Source organism: Rhinichthys klamathensis, unplaced genomic scaffold, assembly GCF_029890125.1.
Source record: "Rhinichthys klamathensis goyatoka isolate OS25496 unplaced genomic scaffold, OSU_Roscu_1.1 h1tg000254l_1, whole genome shotgun sequence".
Taxonomy (NCBI): domain Eukaryota; kingdom Metazoa; phylum Chordata; class Actinopteri; order Cypriniformes; family Leuciscidae; genus Rhinichthys; species Rhinichthys klamathensis.
The window spans coordinates 3,033,525-3,055,383 of record NW_026606776.1 but is presented as its reverse complement, the minus strand read 5'-3'; the positions used below and the strand labels follow the sequence as shown (position 1 = coordinate 3,055,383).

At 39.9% G+C, this 21,859-nt stretch overlaps 1 protein-coding gene across 2 annotated transcripts in view; it reads left to right on the top strand.

Annotated features, from left to right (window-relative positions):
- xirp2a (xin actin binding repeat containing 2a) overlaps nt 1–21,580 on the top strand; it is a 41,226-nt gene extending 19,646 nt beyond the window's left edge. The window contains exons 1-9 of one of the 2 annotated variants that reach the window (XM_056267042.1): nt 2,168–2,673; nt 5,854–5,984; nt 7,882–8,016; nt 8,492–8,560; nt 8,766–8,832; nt 8,931–9,034; nt 11,050–20,122; nt 21,023–21,156; nt 21,454–21,580. In XM_056267042.1, coding sequence (XP_056123017.1) covers nt 7,885–8,016; nt 8,492–8,560; nt 8,766–8,832; nt 8,931–9,034; nt 11,050–20,122; nt 21,023–21,117 — 9,540 coding nt within the window. In that variant the 5' untranslated portion in view covers nt 2,168–2,673; nt 5,854–5,984; nt 7,882–7,884 and the 3' untranslated portion in view covers nt 21,118–21,156; nt 21,454–21,580. Of the gene's footprint in view, nt 1–2,167; nt 2,674–5,853; nt 5,985–7,881; nt 8,017–8,491; nt 8,561–8,765; nt 8,833–8,930; nt 9,035–11,049; nt 20,123–21,022; nt 21,157–21,453 lie in introns of those variants that run through there. The other variant, XM_056267041.1, reaches the window with a different exon arrangement.
- The last annotated feature ends 279 nt before the right edge of the window (nt 21,581–21,859 follow it).

The window sequence follows — 21,859 nt, the reverse complement described above, 5'->3', positions numbered from 1 at the left end:
GGGAAGCAAGGAGAATAAATCCGCCCTCTTTACCCTCTCTGGTGTACTGCACTCAGTGATTTCCCCTGAGCCACTCCAGGCAGTGAGTTAAAAGTCCTGTTTTTAAAGAAATAGTTCTCCTGCTTGCTTGGTCTCTACGAGAGGGTAGGGACTTGCTTACATTTCGGTCAGTGAATCGTGACTGGAATCGTGCCGGCTACCTCTCACGAAATCTGACACCCCGGCCTGGATATGTGCCCAAGGTTCCTACCAGGTGGACCAGGTGGTGAGCCTGCAAGCACTGCCCCGGAGGAGGCAGACCCAGCCCTGGCTTTTCTCTGTTCCGTCCGCTCCATTGCGGTTATCTGTGCACAGAATACAAAGCCTGGACCTCAGACTAGCTCTTGTCAGTTACGGAGACCAGCAGAAGTGAAGGCTGATCTTTCCTGAAGGCTGAAGGCCGCTCATTCTTAGGCGTTGACACAATGTGCCTCGCTGACAGATGTTATTAGAGTTTGGGGCTTGGCGACACCTATCATACATCCGCTAGAATCTAGCCGATGTCTTGAACCACTGCTTCCTGTGGGCTCCCTTCACTTGAAGCCAGTTTCACTGTAAGCCCGGTTCGAAGTGTCGGCTTGCTGCCCTATTCCCCTCCTTTGGACTGGATACGTGCGCAAATTTGCTCCAGTGAGTTCCCCTTGTTAGCTGAACCCTGTTGAGTTCCTCCATACCCTTCGGCAACGGACGTGGCGGAGCATCCGAAGCCAGGCCTTTACTCGTATGGACTGGTGGAACCTGTGTTAGGCTGGGTCCATATGTTGTGATCCCTACAGCGATCCCATTTGTGTATTCTTCCACGGTACGGCTCCCTCCGGCGAGCCTGTGTCTTCCCTTACTGTTCGGTTGATCCTCCCCGCTGTTCTAGGCTGGAGTCATCCCAGTGACGTTCCATATGTTGTACTGCCCGGTCATCCGCTCAGTCCATATGTGTACACTCCACATGTTACCTCCCTTCGGGCAGGATGTGGCTTCCGCAGCGTCCCTTTCTTCCTTGATAGGGTCCGTTTTTCCAGTGGTCCTGTGGAACAGCAGTGACTTCCTTGGCCTAAGCCTTTCCATCTCCGCCTCAAGTTGCGGGGGGATCAGGAGGGTTTTGTCTAGGCACTGGAAGGTGGCAGCACTAGTGGCGTTTTCATCGGGATCCCGATCAGTCGACATGTCGACTACATTGAACGTGAGCGACTGAATGGGAACGTCTCGGGTTACGTATGTAACCCTCGTTCCCTGAAGGAGGGAACGGAGACGTAGTCCCGTCACCACTATTGCTGGTCCACCGCTGACTCCGAGTTGTGCTCGGCTCCTTAGCGGAAAAGCAACTAGTGCGTTCATCCATGTCCGTATTTATACCCACGACGCAGGGGCGGAGTGTGTGATGCAAATCACGCACGGCAATTCCATTGGCTCGTTTCAATAGTATTCGAAGATGACTGGCTCCCTGGCGTGATCCCGATCAGTCGACTATGTCTTCGTTCCCTCCTTCAGGAAACGAGGGTTACATACGTAACAGAGTCTGTAAATTATGATTTTTATACTGAAATTGTTGGGAGTGTTTTCTTTGCCATTTCTGTCACTTTGAGTGACTCAAGTCCTGGCTAATTTCTGACCCTGACGCCAACACACACAAATAGATGTAAAATCTTTCTGTAAATGCTTTATATTAATCTGAGCTTTGAAGTAGCTCTCACCTCCTGTGATCCCCTTCAAATAGAGAAAGTTCTCTGTCATAGAAAATTGTGTTCGTCATTATTTATTCATCCTCATGTTGTTCCAAACTTGTATGTTGTTTTTTCCACGGAACACAAAAGGAACATTTTTGAAGAATTTTCCATACAACATTCCTAGTTTCCATTTCTGTTAGACCTTCAAAAACATAACAGGCACCATGAGGTAGTCCATATGACTTGTGCTCTATATTCCAAGTCTTCTAAAGTAAAAGTCTGAAATTTAAATCATTATTCACTGATTATCTTCATCTCAATTGTCCAGTCACAGTGTTTCTTTGGTTTATTGAGATTATATGTGAATTTTTAGAGCTGGTCCTCACACAAATCAATATTATGGCTTCAGAAGGCTTGGGATATAACAGATGTGATTTATGGACTGCTTTAATGATACGATATATGTGTGATTTTTGGAGCGTAGCCGTGGTCACTATGAGCTGTAATTGTATGAAAAAGATCTGGTTGGACATTTTACAAAAATAAAAATAGAGTGAAAGTTTTTCACTGAATTTTAAATTTAAAGAGATGAAATGGGATGCTAGTGCATTTTCAAAGCCAAGGATGAATGTCCCTAAAATCTCTCAGACAGTAGGGTGCCTCTCCCCCTCAGTGTGTCTGTCTGTCGCTCTGTGACTTCAGGTTAAGGGCATGTTGAGTAGCTTATCTAAAAAAAGGCCTAGCAGACTGGCAATCTTTTAAAGAGGAGGAGGGTCTCTGAAATACAACCAGCTGTCTCTGCCCTCCATCACTCTGAGGTGAACCGGACAGTAGACTGGAGCTGGTCTCCAAACACACACTCACACTTTCACACACGGACGCTGGCTGTCTAGGGGTCTCCAGGTGGGATCTGGTGTCCAGGTGACACTATAGTAACGTTGAGGAACCAAGAGGAAACGTCAGACCTCTGAAGGTGAGTGTGGTTTAACAGAAGTGGTTTCTGGTTTACTGTAGATGTCTGTTGTTCATTTGGAAGATGCATGGCTTCCAATTAAACCAATTTTGAAAATTATTTATAGGAATCAGTGCTACTCAATAATTCCTAATTTAACAATAATCTAAGTTTTAAATGGTAAATTGGGTTGAGATGTGCTGACTAAGTAAAATATATTTCCAGGTTAAGTGCATGAGGCCAGTGGCGTATGTGCTTCGAGAGCGCTTATTAAGAATGCATGTAGAGGACACATGGCTTATTGTCACATCATAATGGAGTTTACCAAAATGAATATTGATGAGTATTATTTGAACAGAAAGTAACAAAAGGGTTCTTTTGTTATAAACCGAACAATATCAGATTTTCCAATACCCGTTCACTGGCCTTTCAGGAACACAAGATCTCAGACTTTGGGATTTTAGCAATTCAAAACTCGTCATGCTTTTCATTTCACAACAGTAACAGTTGAATGTATTTAAAGAAAAACTTAAATTTAAAGAATTAAAAGTTATATGAATAAGTATATGGACAATGTGAAGACAAATGTAAAATGAGATGAGCGAAACATGTTAACTGTATTCAGTAAATTGTCTTTATCCTAATGAGCATTGTGTTTGCTGTAAGCCAGTGAGTCTCATATATGTCGGCTCACTCCATGAGTGTCTCAGAATAGAGTCCCAAAGACTGGACTTTCTGAATTTAGCCTGTAAGCTACTGCTGCATTCCATAGACCAGAGTCCAGAATATTACAGGCCTACTGACATGATGCTAACACATTCATGTATTGATATGCAGTTTAATCATACATTTAGTAGATGTCTAGCACATTTATAGATTGCTAATTCTGAACCAAAACCAAAGCAGTGATTTATCTAAATAACAAAAAAGCAGTCAATCTACACTAAAGCCTATTACTCTTGGTCATAGGGGACAGAAAAAGACAGATAATATTATTCGAGAAGTAGAAATATTAATGATAGACAAGTGACAGATATAAAGATTTCCTTGGCTTTGCATTTTAGGAAGTCACTCTTCCTGGGGCGCCCCTCTCTCTCTCTCTCTCTCTCTCTCTCTCTGTCTGAAATATGAAACTAACGGTCCTTGGTTTAAAATAAGTCTTCTTTAATTACTCTCAGTACTGTGGTTACTTCATGTCATGGTAATGCGCAACAGTCTAGAATGCCGCCAACCCCTGCGGTTCTAGATATTGGAGGTTTGTTTTCTGGAATGTTGAGCCTTGCATCGTCCATCATCCCCGCTGATGCCTTTCTCTTACCATAATGACAAACGAGTGCGTGATCCCTCTGTCTCCACATCCCATCATCTCTGTGTTTGAAAAGTGTCAGATACCCTCAGGTGTAGAGTTTCTGTTCAACAGCCACTGCTTATTCTGGATCTGAATCATCTCTCTCCCTCTGCTGGCTAGCTTTACACTGGCATGCTCGGAATAACTGCTCTGCTAAAATTAACAGTTCAGGGAACATGTCTTGGTCACATGGTGATACGGTCATACTTTACTGATACGAGAAAAGCAGTGTGGTTGTATGACACAGTACAAAGATCTGGCTTGAAATAATCCGCAAATAGCATCGCAGTGCATCCTCCAGTGGCTCTTATTTTTAACAGTGATGGACTGAATTCAAATATTCAATCAATGAAGAATTTCAAATGTGCTAACTATTCAAAGAGTTACACTCTCAGGAAAAAAAGGATCAGTGGGGTTTTATATAGAACCCTAGGGTTTTTGACTCAATTTTAAAGAATACTTCATGCCAAAAAGGTTCTATATAAGGAGAAATGTCTTAAATGATTGCATAGTACTTTTACTTTTAACAGGTTATCTAAATTGTTTCTAGTGATAAAGTATTTTTACGAGCTGTTTAATTCAATTTAATGAAAAGAAAAAATGAATTAAAACTACATCCCTAAATGGAAACCTCTATAAGGTTATATAATATACAAGTGAAGTGCCTGACAACCCTTTAAGGTTCTATATCACTGTAAAAAAAATATTTTCATGATTTGTTGTCACAACTTGTATCTTTTGTCAAATCAACTTAGATAATTAATGATAATTATTTTGAGTTTCTGTTTATTAAACCAATCTCCTTTGTTTTAACTCAAATTTTTAATTTCAATGAACTAAAAATTTTACAGCAACCAGCTAACTTACTTTTTTAAGTTAAACCAACAATAATTTTTTGCAGTGAGACCTTTTTTGTTTCAAGAGTGTATGCGTCTGTGTAGAATGTTATGACATTTCATTCATAATTCATCATGACATACAGCTTTGTGTTCATTGTGTTTTTATATGTGTTATGCGACTTCTTGAACGTAAGATTTAAATAATTAAATTATTTTTACGCTATTTTACAAATATTTAATATGAAAGGACTTTGAATGCATGCAATATTATGAGCTAATTAGAAAAAAAAAAAAAAATCATGAGCTTTTTAATGCAACCCTGTACATCAACCACCGAAATTAAAATTCTGGCTGATACTGACAAGCCAATAATTATTTTCATGTCATGGTTGATAACCCATAAACGGCAAATATAAAAATTTTACACCATGATGATAAAAAATAGAAAAGCAAAAAAATCAAGAACAAGTGAACATATGAAATGCCATTTTAATTTTTTGCTAAAGATTATATTAATAGTGTCATTAAATTCTCTGTGTTATAAAAAATATTTCAAATGAGTGTGAGATGACAGATGAATACCCATTTGTGACAGATACCAGTAATAAAAAAAGAAACTCTAAAATATGTGTAAATGACCTTATATGTGTAACCCTTACCAGAGCTGGAGGTGGTGATGGCTTGGGGATCAAACTTTGAAAACAGTGATTGATGTGAACGACGTGCATGCTTTATGACATCATTCCTCATCTTGTCACTTGAGCCATCTATAGACTGAGAGACAGAGAAAGAATCAGCATGCTGTCACAATACATCCCTGTTGTCAGTTTGACTTTGTCTGGCTAAATTTACTCTTAAAATATGACAGATGATGTGATCTCTACTCTAACATTAGTTTCCCTGCACCAATCATGAGCCCTGAAGTCAGAGTATAGATGCATCTATTTATGTTACAGTTTCAGGTTTAATAGCGAATGATGCACACGCTGCAACTTGAACGTTTCTGTGTTTCAGCTGCGGGCAGTGCAGGTGTTTCACCATCAGGAGAAACTCACGCTGACAGTGAGACTGAGACCTTGCCTCTCAAGCAGAGACTGGCCCTATACCAAGCTGCCGCTACCAAGGAGGAGAGAAGCCCATCTGTGGTATTTACCAGCATGAACACACAAGCACGCATGAACATATGCTACCCCACAGACTCATTTCATATTACCTGTATGATTTCTTATTTCCATGTCTAAGGCCTTCCACTTTATATAAATACTTAAATACTTCACGACTGCTAAAAAAGTATGTTCTATATAGTATGAATGTGTGTATGAATGTAATCTGGACGTACTACATTTGCCATGTTGTCATTATCATGACACTACCAGAGTCAGTTACGTCGCTTCACTCTCATTTATAAATCCTCTCCCGTGGCCTCATGGGAAAGTAAAGTGTCCATCGTACTCACACTTCAGAATCTCGCCTGAAGAAGTAGGTCATCCGAGGACTTTTTGCCTACTCTTTTATGAGTACTGTGAATTCGGACATACTTCTTTTGTCACATACTGTTTTCGCGTACTATATAGTAGAGAAGTATGCGATTTTGGATGCAGCCATAGTGTCCTGAACAGATAATGAGAAACTGGCTATGTCCTCTCCTCTGTGTAAATCTGTGTTGTTGTACTAACCACCTACTGTACAACTATGGAAAAACATTTAGTCAGTTGCTTGTTTTTTATAGATCTGTATAAAAAAACAAGTGTTGTTTTAGTATCGATATACTACTATAGCTTTTAAAAATATATATTTTTATTAGATTCTATTTTTATATTTTGTTTTCATTTTAATTTCCGTTAAAGTTTTAGTAAATGTATTGTTTTGTGTCATTTTTATCATTTTTCTTTTAAAAAATGTTTTTATTATGTATGTAGTTTTTTATTACGTTTTATTTTTAAGTTTTATTTTATTTCGTTTTCATTAGTTTTGTACTTTAATTTAAACTAAATGAAAATGAGAAATGTTGCCTTGGCAATTAGCTGAAATAAAACAAAAGTTTTTTTATGTTACTTTCAGTGAATATTTATATATATTTAATTTTTTTATGGGTTTAGTTTTAGTTAATAATAATAACCCTGCAGAAAAATGGTGTCAATTTGTAGCCTGGAAGGTTCTGGGAGGTAGTCCACACATTGTGAAATCCCAGTGGTTGAAAACCCAGCCCTCCAAATATGTTCTTATTGTTTGCTAGTGCGCTGCATTCCTTGACATTTTTACTACCAGTGTGGAGAGAAACATTTCTTGTTGCTGGTTAGCACACACTATAGGTAAACTAATGCTCTGTCTTTATGGTTTGTACAATATAACAAATAATTGAATAATAAATTATTAACAATAATGAATAATGATATGACTTCTTAAATGATTATGTGTGTTTAGGTTCTAAGCAGAGGTGTAAAGTCCAGGTTCAGAAAGTAAAAGTCCTCCCCGGTATTTTGTTCCAATCACCTGGATTTGCCCATTAGCACAGTTTTTCAGCCAGGAGATAGAACTAATTAGTTCATGGGTGGAATAAACATATGGCAGGACTTTTACTTTCTGACCCCTGGACTTCACACCTCTCGTTCTAAGAAAAGAGGAGATTAAAGACTTTGTTTTCAACCTTTATAATGCCCCCTATAGGAGAATGTTTGTCCTGATTTTGCCCAGTAAGACGCGTTATTTTGTTGATCCTAGAACAACATTCAGAAAATTGTATCATAACCATATCCCTACCCCTAAACCTAACTCTACCCATAAGTGATCACTTAAATGAGGGGATTGATAGCTGAATAACTGATGTAGAAGCACCTAACCCTGGTTGTAAGCCTAACTGTAAACTTGTCCCTCAAAATCTATGGGTTAATTAGAATGTTGTTCGAGGTTCATCAATGATGTTGATCCAGGAACGTGTTGCACTTGGTGAAATAAGGTTCTGCGAGGAGAATCATGTCTCAGATCTTAGTATGTAAATATGTATATTTATGAGTGTCTGAGCATTTTATTATGTGTTATAAGGTCATGGACAGCTCTGAGCCGTGCTCTCTGCCAGGCGGACTGGCCAGCGTGAAGAAACAGTTTGAAAGCCATGAGCTCAGTTCCTCTTCTGCATCCCAAAGCACTGTTATACAACACCACTACCAGCAGAGACAGGTAGGCCTACACTCTAAAAAATGCTGGGTAGTTTCAACCCAAATTTGGGTCAAATATGGACAAACCCAAATGTTGGGTTAAAAATGTAATTAAAAAATTTACAGTTGAAAGTGAAAGTTGGGTTAAAATTTTAAATGACATTTTTAACCCAACCTTTGGGTTTGTCCATATTTGACCCAAATTTGGGTTGAAACAACCCAGCATTTTTTAGAGTGTACAGCAGATGAACACACAGGGGATCCACAAAACTCACTCAAATCCACAAAAACACATTCATAGACTAAAACAAGACTTGATGAAAGAGTTCAGTTTGCTATGCTACTAAATCCGCTATTTGGCAATTAACAGTTGCATGCAGTAAACACCTGATTTAGAGTGATTCCACAATGTTTAATTCTCATATCACAAGGCATTGAGCAGTGCAGTTGCATATTGTGTATGTTTGTATAACAACAGATGTTCTCTGTCTTAATAGCAGGTGGTGAGCTCATCAGAGGTGACGGTACGAAGCAGTGTTAAAGAAAGTAGTACCTCAAATGCTCAGGTACTGTACAGTATATCCACATAAGATAGGATCCCATTTTTATAATACTGCAGGTGCAATACAAATGAATATTCTGTCATCATTTATTGACCCTCATGTTGTTCCAAACCTAATATAGCTAGTAGAAAACCTATATTTTGTGGTTAGGCATTCATTTGATAAGGTCTTAAATTATGAAGTGTGCTGCTCACTTTTTTCATGTTAGGTTTCCCTGGACCAGAATGTTCATCAGAGTGTGGCCTCAAGTTTCGGGGATCATTATGATGAGAAAGGTATAGTGCATGTGCAGAATTATTTGTTTTAAATAAACTGTGAGACAATGGGGAGTTACCTCATGACTAATTCATTTTTCACTTTTACTCTGTTAAAGTGATGGCAGTTGGAGGAGAAAATTTGCCAACGGTTTCTACACAGGTCCTGAAACAGCAGCATGAAAAAAGTATTGAGGAGGCCACTCCACCCAAACATATCAAGGTAAAAATAAAGTATACTCATGCAAAATGTTTTACTTTCAATAGATTAAAAGATCATCACGACTGTTTCACACTGCATGCGCAAGCAGAGTGGAGGCTGAGCGGGAGCAGCACGCACCCATTGTGCTTTCACACTAGACAGCTGAACCTCGACTCGGGACCGCAAATACAGTCCATTCTGTCACGTTTTTCAGGTGTTCTCCTCCGAACACTGTCTGTCACATGCTTTGATTTATGATGGGCAGCCGCAGCGCACAGTGGTGCAACAGGGCTAATGGCACACCTTAGGAAAAAAATGTGATTTTCACTAATCAGTATGATTGCAGAAAAAATACATATGTTTGTATTGAACATTTAAGGATCAACAGATTTTGTGTGATAATAAGTCATAAAAGTGGTTTGGGGTAAAAGGCTTTCCAGCATGGGGCAAAAGGCACACAGTATTTATACAAATACTTCAGCTAAAATAATAATGTCTAGTTAATACGTGTTCAAAACAATCACTTTAGCAAAGTCTGCACTATTTTCTGTTTATTTTGATAAATAAAATAATTCATTATTGTTCAATAAATATACTGTCATTAAAATGTTCATTTAAAAATATATTTTAAAAATACATAAACAAAATTATTTTAAAAAGTAAAGATTCTGAAAGCATTGAATGAGATCCCATAATAAATTAATTTAGATTTAGAGTAGTAACATTAAATCCTATTTTATTAAATGATATGATTAATATCATATTTTTGAATATGATGGTTTCATTATAAACATGGTGATTATCTATAAGCAGGGCACCCAACTTAATATATGATATTTACCATCTGAATCTAACCATGTCATGTCAACAAAGTCAGCCAGACATTTATTATCATGTTAATTATTGTGCCTTTCGCCCCGACAGCAGGGGCGCCTTTTACTCCAAATACCATACTTTTACACATTCTTCCGTTATTGAAAAACTGTTGCTTTAATTAGTTTGAAAATCATTAACAAACCTTTGTCTCTAAATATAACTATTCAATCATTTTATTGATTAGCGATTCTCGTTCACTTAAATCTACATTTAAAAAAAACATAAAATATTATATCAAAGTAACGCAGAATCAACGTTGCATTGCTGCCCGCCATCGCGTCAAGGATCAGCCAAAAATCCACGTGCATCTTGAAAAGCAGATGTTTGAGGGAAATAAAATCAAAGGAGCCTTTTTCCCCGAGGAGCCTTTACCCCCGTTGTACTCTACTTTGCGGTGATGTGACCGTGTTCCCCTCCTACTATCCAACACACATATGCATATAACATTCTGTATACTGCATATAGTTTACATGATAAAACTAATCTTAAAAGTTTAGATATACACCTAGTTTTAATTAATTAAACAGGCCTTTGAAGTTTGGGAAAAATCTCCTGGCAATGGCGTGTAATATGTTTTCGTATATATATATTATATATTTTTTTTTTCCACAGAGATGAATGCGAAATGGTGAACTGCTTCTGCTCTGCTCCCTCGGCGTGGAGTGTGAATGCTCTAATCTGTTAGAACGGGTGCTGAAAAAAATACGCGCTGCTTATGCTCTGCTCACGCGTTCAGTGTGAAACAGGCCAAACTTAAAATATATTGTATATATATATTGTATAATATACATTTACAATCTACCTGTTATTTTATAAAATTATGTAAAAAATTGTAAATATTATTACATTTTTGTGATACATAATATATTGATATGAAATTAGCCTAAAATTATATTTTGATGTAATGATGTAAATACTCAATTAAAAACAAACTAATAAGTGTAAAAAAAATAGTTTTAAGAGAATTTACTAAAAGTCCACATCACCAAAAGTGCCTATTTAAAGAAATGTCAATATGTTAGTTTACATACATCAACATTGCCTCCAATGACTATTCTATTCCTGCATATTTCTTTGTATCACTCCTTTTCTGTACATATACATGAAAATTATTTATTGATAAAAGATTTTGCTTGTCTTTCCCATCTATAACAACAAAGATTGATCTTGATTACAACCAGTTTCCTTGGGCCCCAGTAAATGTTTCTCCAAAGACTACTGCCACAGGTAGCTATGAGACCATGTCTGTCACTAAAACAATGCAAGAGGCCTCTACCTCCTCTGTGGCTTCCTCACAATATGATGCCGTGGAGCACTTCGCACAACCAGTATCTGCCACACATCAGTTTCAAGTGACTTCCCAAGTCCCAGGACGTTGTCTTTCCCCTAAGCCAACAGATGCACCTACTTCAGCCAAATATGCAGTCAATAAAGAGGAGTACTCTAAGCAGAGGAACCTCTATGAACTTAAACGCCTCTACAAGCACATTCATCCAGAAGTGCGTAAAAACCTGGAGCGTGACTTCTTCACTGAAGTGACAGACACGGAGCAAACTTATGTGGACAGTGATGAGGAGGTGAGCAGAGACATTCAGCAAGCACGTTATGTTTTTGAAAACAGCAGAAGTACCAGTCCTGGCAAGTGTATAAGCCCAGATAGAGAGTATTTGGAGTGGGATGAGATCCTGAAAGGTGAGGTGCAGTCAATGCGCTGGATGTTTGAGAACAAGCCCCTAGATTCCATTAAAGATGAAACACCAGATGAGGATGAGGACAAGAACATAGCCCAACAAGAAATTATTGCTGGAAAAGATGTGAAGTTTACTACATGGATGTTTGAAACAAAGCCCATCGATGCTCTAGGTACAGACAAAACAGACTCAGCAGAGCACAGCGGAAAACTAGAGCTTGCAAGGGGAGATGTGCAGACTGCAACATGGTTATTCGAGACACAACCTCTAGACTCACTCAACAGAATTTACCAAGAGGATGAGCAGGAGACACAGGTGATGTATATGAAAGACATTTCTGGGGGTGATGTGAAAACTGCTAGGTACTTGTTTGAAACACAGCACCTGGACACACTTGGACACACTGAGACTATTGATGAAAGTCACTTCCTGCAGCTGAAGTCAGAGCTTGAAGAAACCAAGGGCGAGGTAAAGAAGACAACCAAGATGTTCGAAACACAGCCCATGTGTGTCATCCGCGGTGACTCCGGTGAGATGCTGGAGATTACCAAGGTGCGACGTGAAGAAACCGAGAAAGGTGATGTCAGGACATCACGCTGGCTCTTTGAAACTCAGCCACTGGACCTGATCAGCAAAGATCCAAGTCAGGTAAAACTAATCTGTGGGGTCTCCATGGAGGACAATTATCAGGTTGGGGTAAACAGGGGAAGATGGCTGTTCGAGACAAAGACACTTGATCAAATCAAAGATGAGGAATGGGAAAGCACAAAGACTCAGAAGGAGGAGATCTTAGGTGCAGATGTGAGGAGACACTGTATGATCTTTGAAACACAGCCAATGGATAAACTTAAAGACGATACCAATGCAAGACCATTGGAGCCAGAAGACATTATGGGTGGTGATGTTACTTCTGCTAGGAATTTGTTTGAAACAGTGCCAATGGAGAATCTGAAAGAGTTACCAGAAGTTGGAAAGCTACAAAAGGTGATGGCTTCAGAAGAAGAGAAAGGTGATGTGAGACACCAGAGGTGGTTGTTTGAAAGCAAACCTCTTGAGCAGATCAGAGAGGAAAAGAAAGAGATCACACGAACTATTAACCTAGAGGAGCTTGAAAAGGGGGATGTTACAAATTACAAGGAAATATTTGAGACCATGGACCTGAGCAAGTGTACAGATGCACAAAAAATACAAGTGGAGGGTGTTACCAGTGGTTCAGTGAAATCAAATAAAGTGTTATTTGAGTCAGCACCCTTGTATGCTGTACAAGACAGCTCAGGACACTACCATGAGGTTAAAACTGTGCGCAGAGAGGAAGTTGTGAAAGGAGATGTGAGAAGCTGCAAGTGGATGTTTGAAACTCATCCTATTGATCAGTTTGATGAGAGCATCACTAAGTTTCAGATAATCAAAGGAATATCTAAAGAAGAAATCCAATCAGGTGATGTCAAAACTGCCAAATGGCTTTTCGAAACTCAGCCCCTTGATGGCATTAAATACTTCAACTTAGAGGAAGAGGACAACAGGAAAAATGAGAGCATTGAGATCCAGAGAGGTGACGTTAAAACATGCAGATGGTTGTTCGAAACCCAGCCAATGGATGTCTTGTATGAGAAAGTAGAGACAAAGTCTGAGGACCCCACAGACATTCAGAAAGGAGATGTTAAAACCTGTACATGGCTTTTTGAGACTCAGACTCTTGACAGCATCAAAGATGAGTCTGAGACAATCCTGAAAACTTGCACAGTAAAGCAAGACGATGTAAAAGGTAAGGATGTACGTCTAGTACGTTTCCTATTTGAGACCGAAAACCTGGAAAACATCACAGACGATGAGGATCATAGTGGCTTTAAGCGAATAACAGAGATTGACATTAACTCTGGAGATGTATCCCGGATGAAATACATCTTTGAGAATCAGTCATCTGATATAATGACTTCTACATCAGAGGAGACCATGCAGAAACTTAAATGCCGTCAAACAGAGGACATTCAGAAAGGAAATGTGGTGAACTGTACCTGGATATTTGAAAATCAACCAATTGATTCCATCAGGGTAAACTCTGAGGAATTAAAGGAGTCACGCACAGTAACAGATATTCAGGGAGGTAATGTTGATAAAGGTCGCTTCATTTTTGAGACATACTCATTAGATAAGATTCAGGAGGAAACATCTGATACTGAGATCAGCAAACTCCAAAGCATCATACACAAGGAGATTGAGAAAGGGGACGTAAAAAACTACACCATGATGTTTGAGACTCAGCCACTGTATGCTATCAGGGATAAAGAAGGACACTATCATGAGGTTACTACAGTCACAAAAGAAGAGATTCTGCGAGGAGATGTGGTTGGGGCAAGATGGTTATTTGAGACAAAGCCCCTTGACTCAATAAGAGACACAGATGAGGTTTATGTCATCAAAGCTGTTACTGAAGAAGACATCCAAAAAGGAGACGTCAGCACAGCCAGGTGGAGGTTTGAAACTCAGCCTCTAGATGAGATTGCAGAGGATATGAAAGTTGCTAATAAAACAGTAGCAGACATCCAAGGGGGGGATGTGAAAACAAACAAGCAGCTTTTTGAAATGGATGACCTATCAAAGAAATATGTGAGAACCGTTAGTGTCAGTGAGATTCAGAGAGGTAATGTGAGAAGCTCCACATGGATGTTTGAAACTCATACCATTGACAAGATCCGTGGTGAAGGTTCGGAGTATGACGAGATGGAGAAGGTGACACGTGAAGAAGTGGTAAAAGGTGATGTTAAGCAGTCTGTGTGGCTCTTTGAAAAGGAACCACTTGATCGTATCAAGGAAGTTGATGAAACAGATACTGTAATTTCTCGTGAGGAAATCCCAAAAGCTGATGTGAAGACAACAACTTGGTTATTTGAAACTACCGCCCTAACTGAGTTTAATGAGAGCAGTGTGGAGAGAACAGAGATCGTTGGTAAGAGCATTAAGTCAACCCTAGAAGAGCTGTATTCTCAGAAAATGGTTGAGTCACAAGGCATTTTAATTGAGGCAGATGAGATTGGAGATGTCAGAATGGCTAAATACAAACTTCTAAACCAGGAGACTCCAGAGATCCAGAGAGAAGAAGTAATACATGGAGACCTGAACAATATTATGATGAACCTGCTCAACAGACGTGAGGCAACAGAGAGGGGAATCACTATAGATAGGGAGGAAAGAGGAAATATCAACTCAACTGTCCAACAGCTCTTTAATCAGGATAAGAGTGATAATGTTGAGAAAGAGGAAATTATCAGAGGAGACATTCAAGATGCAATTAATAACTTGCTCAAGCGGGAAGGATCTTCCAAACATGGCATTCTGATTCAAGAAGATGAGAAAGGAGATGTGAGAATGACCATATACTCACTTCTCAATAAAGAAAGTGAGAGCGATGTTGAGAAAGAGGATATAATTAGAGGAAATATTCGTGGAACACTGCATAGGCTGCTGGGTAATGCTGATGCAAGGGACCCATCCTCTAAGATAACTGTGGGAGAAGCAGAGAGGGGAAATGTCAGTTTTTATTCTACTTGTATTGAGTCTGGGGCAATGGACTACCTCAGGCAACTTCAGGTGGGGGCTGATGAAATTGTTCAGGAAAAAATTAAAGAAAAGATTATTGGAGGTGATGTAGAACAAACAAAGCAGATTCTAAGAAAGAGCCAGCAGACAATAGGACGAACTGTTGCTGAAGATGATATTTTACCAGGTGATGTAATTAACACAGTACAGGTGTTTATGATGGAACCAGTACTATCCCTGCATAACATGCGGAAAGAGGATATAGTAAAGGGAGACTTGAGAGGAGCTCTTGACTCTCTTACACAAGCTGTAAACCAATGTGTTGTCATAGAAAAAGAAGAGATAGTCAAAGGAGATATCAGTACAACACTTAGGTCTCTTGAGGAGGCTCAAAACCAACTAAAAGAAATAGAAAAACCTGAAATTGTCCCTGGTGATATTAGGGGTGCATTAGAATCTCTTGAAAAATCAACATCTGCAAAGACTGAGGTAATTATTGAAGATTTGGTCCCAGGGGATATTAAAGGTACCTTAAAATCCCTGGAGGAGGCAAAGCAGGTGGTAAAAGAGGTTGAGAAGGAGGAGATTGTTAAAGGTGACATTCAGACTGCTCTTCTTAGTCTTCAAGAGGCTTCAACTGAAAAGAGGGCTTTTCAGCACCAAGTAAGTGAACAGGGTGATGTCAAAGGTACAATTCAGCTCTTACTAGAGCCAGCCTCATCCCCAGGTATGCAGAGGAGGCCAAGCACAGAGGGTGACATCAAATCCTCCATCAAATCCCTTTATGAACAGGAGCAAGTGCAAATTGAGAAAGAAGAGGTGATTAAGGGAGATGTTCAAGGCACCATTAAATCCCTGATGAAGAAGAAAGAGCAATCAAGCCACAAATCAAAAACAAATAAGAAAGCTAAAGCTCCCATTAGAAATCCTGTTCCCCCTCAACAAGCAACTCGTGATTGCCCAGTTGGACCTAAAACTGAGGAAAAGCCAGAAAATCCACCTCCAGTGAGAAACATGCAGCAGAGCAGCTCGCAAAAGACATCAGAGATCAAATCTTCAGAAAGTCAGTCGTCTTCTGAGGAGTATCGTTCTACTACTAAACAGATGACTACAGCTGTTCATTCACAAGAGACCTCTCAAGGCTCTCAAAAGATTAATGTAAAGGAGCAACATATAAAACAAAAACAGAACACTCCTAGTCCAATGTTAATCAAGAAGAAGAACGTTGGAGGTCATATGAGTGAGAAAAAATCTGAAATTGCTGCTATGTCTTCAACAAATGCATCAGTGGAGGTATCAAAAAGTAATATTAGCATGAAGCAAACTGAAGAGACAAAGACAGTCACACAGGTTCAGACGACTAAGACAACAGAGCACACCACCATAACCCAGAAGCAGAACATCAAGAATTTAAAATCAGAGAAAAATGTTAAGAGTCTAAACCGCAATCTCAGTCCCAAAGGAATGATAAAAAAACTGAAGCCACAGCCAGAGATTCACTTTCCACCACCTCCGAGTTCTCCTCCACCCCCCTCTGAGTCAGAGCTTTCTCTGCCTCCTCCTCCCTCACCAGTGGCAGAAAGGGATGTCCAGTCAGCCCTCTTACCTCGCCCTCCTCTGGTCACGAGACAGGACAGTGACCTTCCCCCTCCACCACCACCACCCCCTATCATGGAAACAGACACTGAATTCTTTCCACCACCTCCTCCACCCCAAGACCTCCTGCCTCCTCCTCCATCTCAACAGGAACTCAGCTCGGTCACTCAACCTGTGAAGCCAAAAGGCAGAGCTCTATTCAAAGTACCCAAACCTGAGCCTCCCAAGCAACCACAGCCCAAAACATTTAAATGGCAGAAAAAGCAAACTGCTCCTGTTCCACCACCTCCACCTCCTCTATCAATGGCAGAGCAGAGTGAAATGGCAGAGCAGAGTGAAACAGTTGCATCAAACATAACTGTAGTCACTGAAACTACAGAGAATATCACAAAGCAAAAGGGACTGGTTAAAACAATTGAACCTCCAGCACCACATATTGCTAAAGCTTCATCAGCAATACCTGTGCTACAACCAGCAGCTGAGGAACCACCACGCCCTAAAAAGGTTTTCGTTCCGCCAATTAAACTCCCACCTCCCCCTGACACTACTGCTCCAAAACCAAGACCTTATGGAAGTAAATTCAAAACACCTCTAATGCTTGCAGAAGAGAGATATCGCAAACAAAGAGAGGAGGCTGAAAACAAGGGAGAAAGTACTCCCACCTCACCCCCACCTACTAAAACATTTAATATCAGTGAAATGAAGGCTGAAGCAGAGTCAAGCACACAGAAAGCTGAAAAGCCTCAAATAATTTTTGAGACCCAGAAAGAAACATCTAAAGTACCAGAGCCTGAGCAGAAGCCAGCCATGTTGCCCAAAGAAACAGCAGAAAAAATTCCACAGACCCCGCCAAAGAAAAAGCCAACTGCAAATTCTCAGATAAGCAAACCTTCTATTACCAAAGTTGGTAAGAAAACAACCACAGAATCATCCAACACAGTATCAGATAAAAAGCAGGCATCTATCACTGCTGCCTTAGAGATTAAAAGCCATCCAGCCCCTACAGTCCATCCACACTCTGTTACAGCACAAATTGAGAGTACAAAAGCTCACTCTGGAAAACAAGAGAGCATCCAGGCCACAAAAAGTGTTCAAAGTCAGATAACTACTTCTGCTCAAGAAGAAGAGATCAAGAGCCTTGAGACTTGTGCGGCTCAAGAAGTCAAGAAGGTTTCCTCTCAGACCACAAAGATCCCAAAAGTGACCCCTAGCTTTAAGGTGAAAACGTTTAAGGTACCTAAGGTAGAGAAGCCGGAGAAACAGGAAGAGGAAAAGGACATAGTTCAATCAAGTGTGCAAACAAGTGTGTCTCAAGTGTGCATAGGTCAGGAGGGCCTCCAAAAATCCAACAGTGCAGTGGAAAAAACTGAAGTGAAAGTTGAGAAAAAGGAGGAAATGAGACAAACCAAGCAAGACACCAAAATGGAGGTCCAGTTAAAGAAACAAAGACAAACATCATTTAAGCAGCCACCACCTGTGGCACCAAGACCATCAGTTGAAATACATCAAATACAACCAGCGATATCTTTAGACGTACATCAAGGTCAAGGGCAGACAACTGTCATTCAGTCCCATCAAGCAGTGAGAGAGGAATGTGTACAGATTCATGAAGAGAGGATGGTCACTCAGAGCACAGTTCAACAACAGAGCACTCAACAAAAAAGTAAATTCCAGATCAAAAAGCAGGTAAAGCCTTCACCGCGGCCTCCAAGCAGAGAGGAGGCCATAAAACAGTCAATGCAGAAAGAGGAGCAAAACAAAACAGAGATATCAGAAAAAGCATATTCGGAAAAGAGTGCATCAATCACAACTGAAAATTCTTATGCACAAAAATGTGAAGAGATTAAAAAATTGTTGAGTTACATCGAGGAGTTTGAAGGATCCCCTGCAAAAATGAATCCAAAGTCATTAAAGACCATGCTGAGTATCATTCCTGATTGGCTAGTCGATTCTGAAGAGAAGGCTGATTTAAGCTGTACTCAGTACAACAAGCAGAAAATGATAGAGGTCATAACCTATGTACAGAACCTTGCCCTGGCTAAACTGATTTTTTTAGAAGGAAATTTGTCTGTTTCAGAGTCTGCAAAAAGTGAGTCAACACAGGAGAAGAAAATAGTAGGTGGAGCCACACAAAAAATATCGAAGATAACTATTGGCTCAGCAAAAATAGAGACTCAGAAGAAAGTATTGGAGGAAAAGAAGACAGAGTGCCAGAGTGAATCAAAGACAGCAGAGCTCAAAATTCCACCTGAGCTAAGAATGCGGACACCATCACCAACGTATATCTGCATTGAGTCTGCCAAGAGGACAGACTCTCCTTTGAGAGTGACTCCATCACCGACTTCCTCTTACAGGTCGGGCACCACACCAACACCTCCACCTCGCTGGTCTGAAACACCAACACGCCTGAACCAATCCACGCCCTCCCCCACAATGAGTCGCTCTGAGAAACTAGCTAAACTAAGAGATACCACAGCCAAACTCTCGCAAGGCATGACTCCACCACCCATGCCTTTGCCAGAGTACATGATAAAGGTCCAAACAGATCTGGAAGGGTCTCGCTCATCCAGCTGTTCAGAGATTACCTTTGAGACTCAAATGATGGAATCATCCCTGATGGATATCACAGATATCCATGGAGACTCAATGATGACAGTGAAAGACAAGCGTGAGTTCTTTGAAGAGGCTCAGAAAGCAGAGGTGTCTCGTACATATGTACGCAGGGATCCTATTGACATCCCAGAGCGTCTTGAACCAGATACAGAAGATGAGCCTGAGATCCCGAGATCCATAGATGCACATGAGAGAATGTTAGAGGACTTGCCCAAGGTTGACCTCTCCAGGCTTGTTAACAAATTTGAGTCTCCCCAGCCTAAAGTTTATGTTCGAAAGGAGCCCATTGTGATTACTGAGAGACTAGAAAGTGACACAGAAGATGCTGAACCTGAGAAGAAGTCATCATTGGGGGAGGACATACCAAGCTTTGATATTAAAGCCCTCAAGAATGTCTTTGAAATGGGTGAGCAAGCCCACCAGTACCTAAAGGAAGAGAAAAGGAATCCTGAGAAACAAGAGGATGCACCTGAAGGATTTTCTGAAACTAAATCTGCAACTGAGCATTTTTCCACTGTAGATGAGTTTGGAAACACTGTAACAGGCTTGAAGACTGAAACAACCTCCCACTTTCAGAGTATGACAACAAGAGGTGATCCACCAAGTTATGCAGATGTAGTAAGAGGGGATGGTCCTGTCCTGGACGTTCCACCAGAGGCCTCTGCAGAAGAGTTACTAAAGAGTTTCCAACAGACATGGGCAGAGAGTGAAAACGTCTTCAAAAATCTAGGCTTCACTGTGTCTGAACAGCACAGATCACAGACTGTTTCACACCAGCACCAGACTGTTGTCACCGGTAAACCTATGTGATGAGCATGGAAAAGTTAACAAAGAGTAAAGTGTGATGACTAAAACCGTGATGGTGTGTTTGCACTTAACAAATAGAGATTCTTTAGGTATCTCTTGTGCCTGTACTTTAATTTAGATCTTTTAGTTTGAGTTAATAATGGAGTGCTGCTAAACTGGATATCATAGTCAAAGTGAATATGATTACTGTTTTGTTAACTGAACATTTGAAGTATTGCCCTTTAGATTTTATGAGACTGTGCTGAGGTCCAGATGAAATGTGTGCAGTTTTATTTAACCTCCCTAAATGCATGTAGTACTTAAATATTTTAATTCCAGCAACTATACTAACAACTTTTTGATTCATTTTCTATATTCCTTAACTCATTAACATCTTTACACATAAAATATATACACTGCCCGGCCAAAAATGACAAGATACAAGATCTTCACCAAAAAATGATGCACCTCTTGATGGAAATAAATGATGTGATGTTATTTCCATCAAGAGGTACGTCAAGTATTGACTCTGCATCAAGTATTGACAATGCACAGTGCACTTGAGCACTCTGTAAAGTTTACGCCAGCACATTCCAAAGACTTTCAATGAATTTAAGGTCTGGACATTGTCATCCTAGAATATGGCCATGATGTGTCTTCCAATGTGGTTGTTTAAGAAATGAAAAGCTACACACTCCATCAATTAGGGTTAGAAGAACTGTTTTCCAACATATAACATGCCAGAAACATATTAATCACTGCAATAATGATCCAATCATAAACTCTTAAGCATTTGCCCATTAAAATCCAAACAGCAACTTTTGTTTTGCTGGGGCAGTGTATACATATACATATGTATGTGTTGACAGATTTAAAAGCATTTTCTGATGTCAGTCTCTCTCTCCAACAGAAAATACGGGTGCCAGAGTCCGAACTGTGTCAGGCATGTCGGAAGAGGGTGTATCCCATGGAGTCTCTCATAGCAGACAAGCAAAACTTCCATAAAAGCTGTTTTAGATGTGCCCACTGCAGCAGCCAGCTCAGGTAGTGGCTTCATTTTTTACATTAATCCTAGATGTTTTTCCACATTTTAATGTGTTACAGAATGAAACAATTGAGAAGAAGTTGTTGGTGAAATGCACCATGATTTGCAACTTGATTTGAATACTTGTTATTTAAACTGATTGCAACATTGGCAAGAATGTTCGAAGTTTGAGTGAGCTTGTATGATTTTTTCTGTGGAGAGTTATGAATATGTGAGTTGTTCTTGTAATGTCAGAATACAATATACAATATACATCGCAAATTCAAATCATATTTGTGTTTATATCTCTGCTTCAGTCTTGGAAACTATGCTTCTCTCCATGGACGAATGTACTGCAAGCCACACTACAAACAACTTTTCAAGTCTAAAGGCAACTATGATGAAGGGTTTGGAGAAAGGCCCCACAAAGAACTTTGGAGTACAAAGAATCAGAACAACTCGTCAGAAACAACTAACATGAAAAACAATCCTCCTGTCAATTTTAATGTCAAAGTAACTCACAGCCCACAAGAAAATGACACCAACATCACAGAGAATATGACTCAAGCAAAGTTGAATGATGACATAAAGAAGCAAGCAAATAAAATGGCAGTTGTGTGGCCGCCCCTCTGTGATTCCCCAAAGAAGCCATTTAATTTAGAGGATGAAATAAAAGTAGTCAAACCTGCCTGGCCTCCTCAAGTTGAATCAGAACTTTCAGGT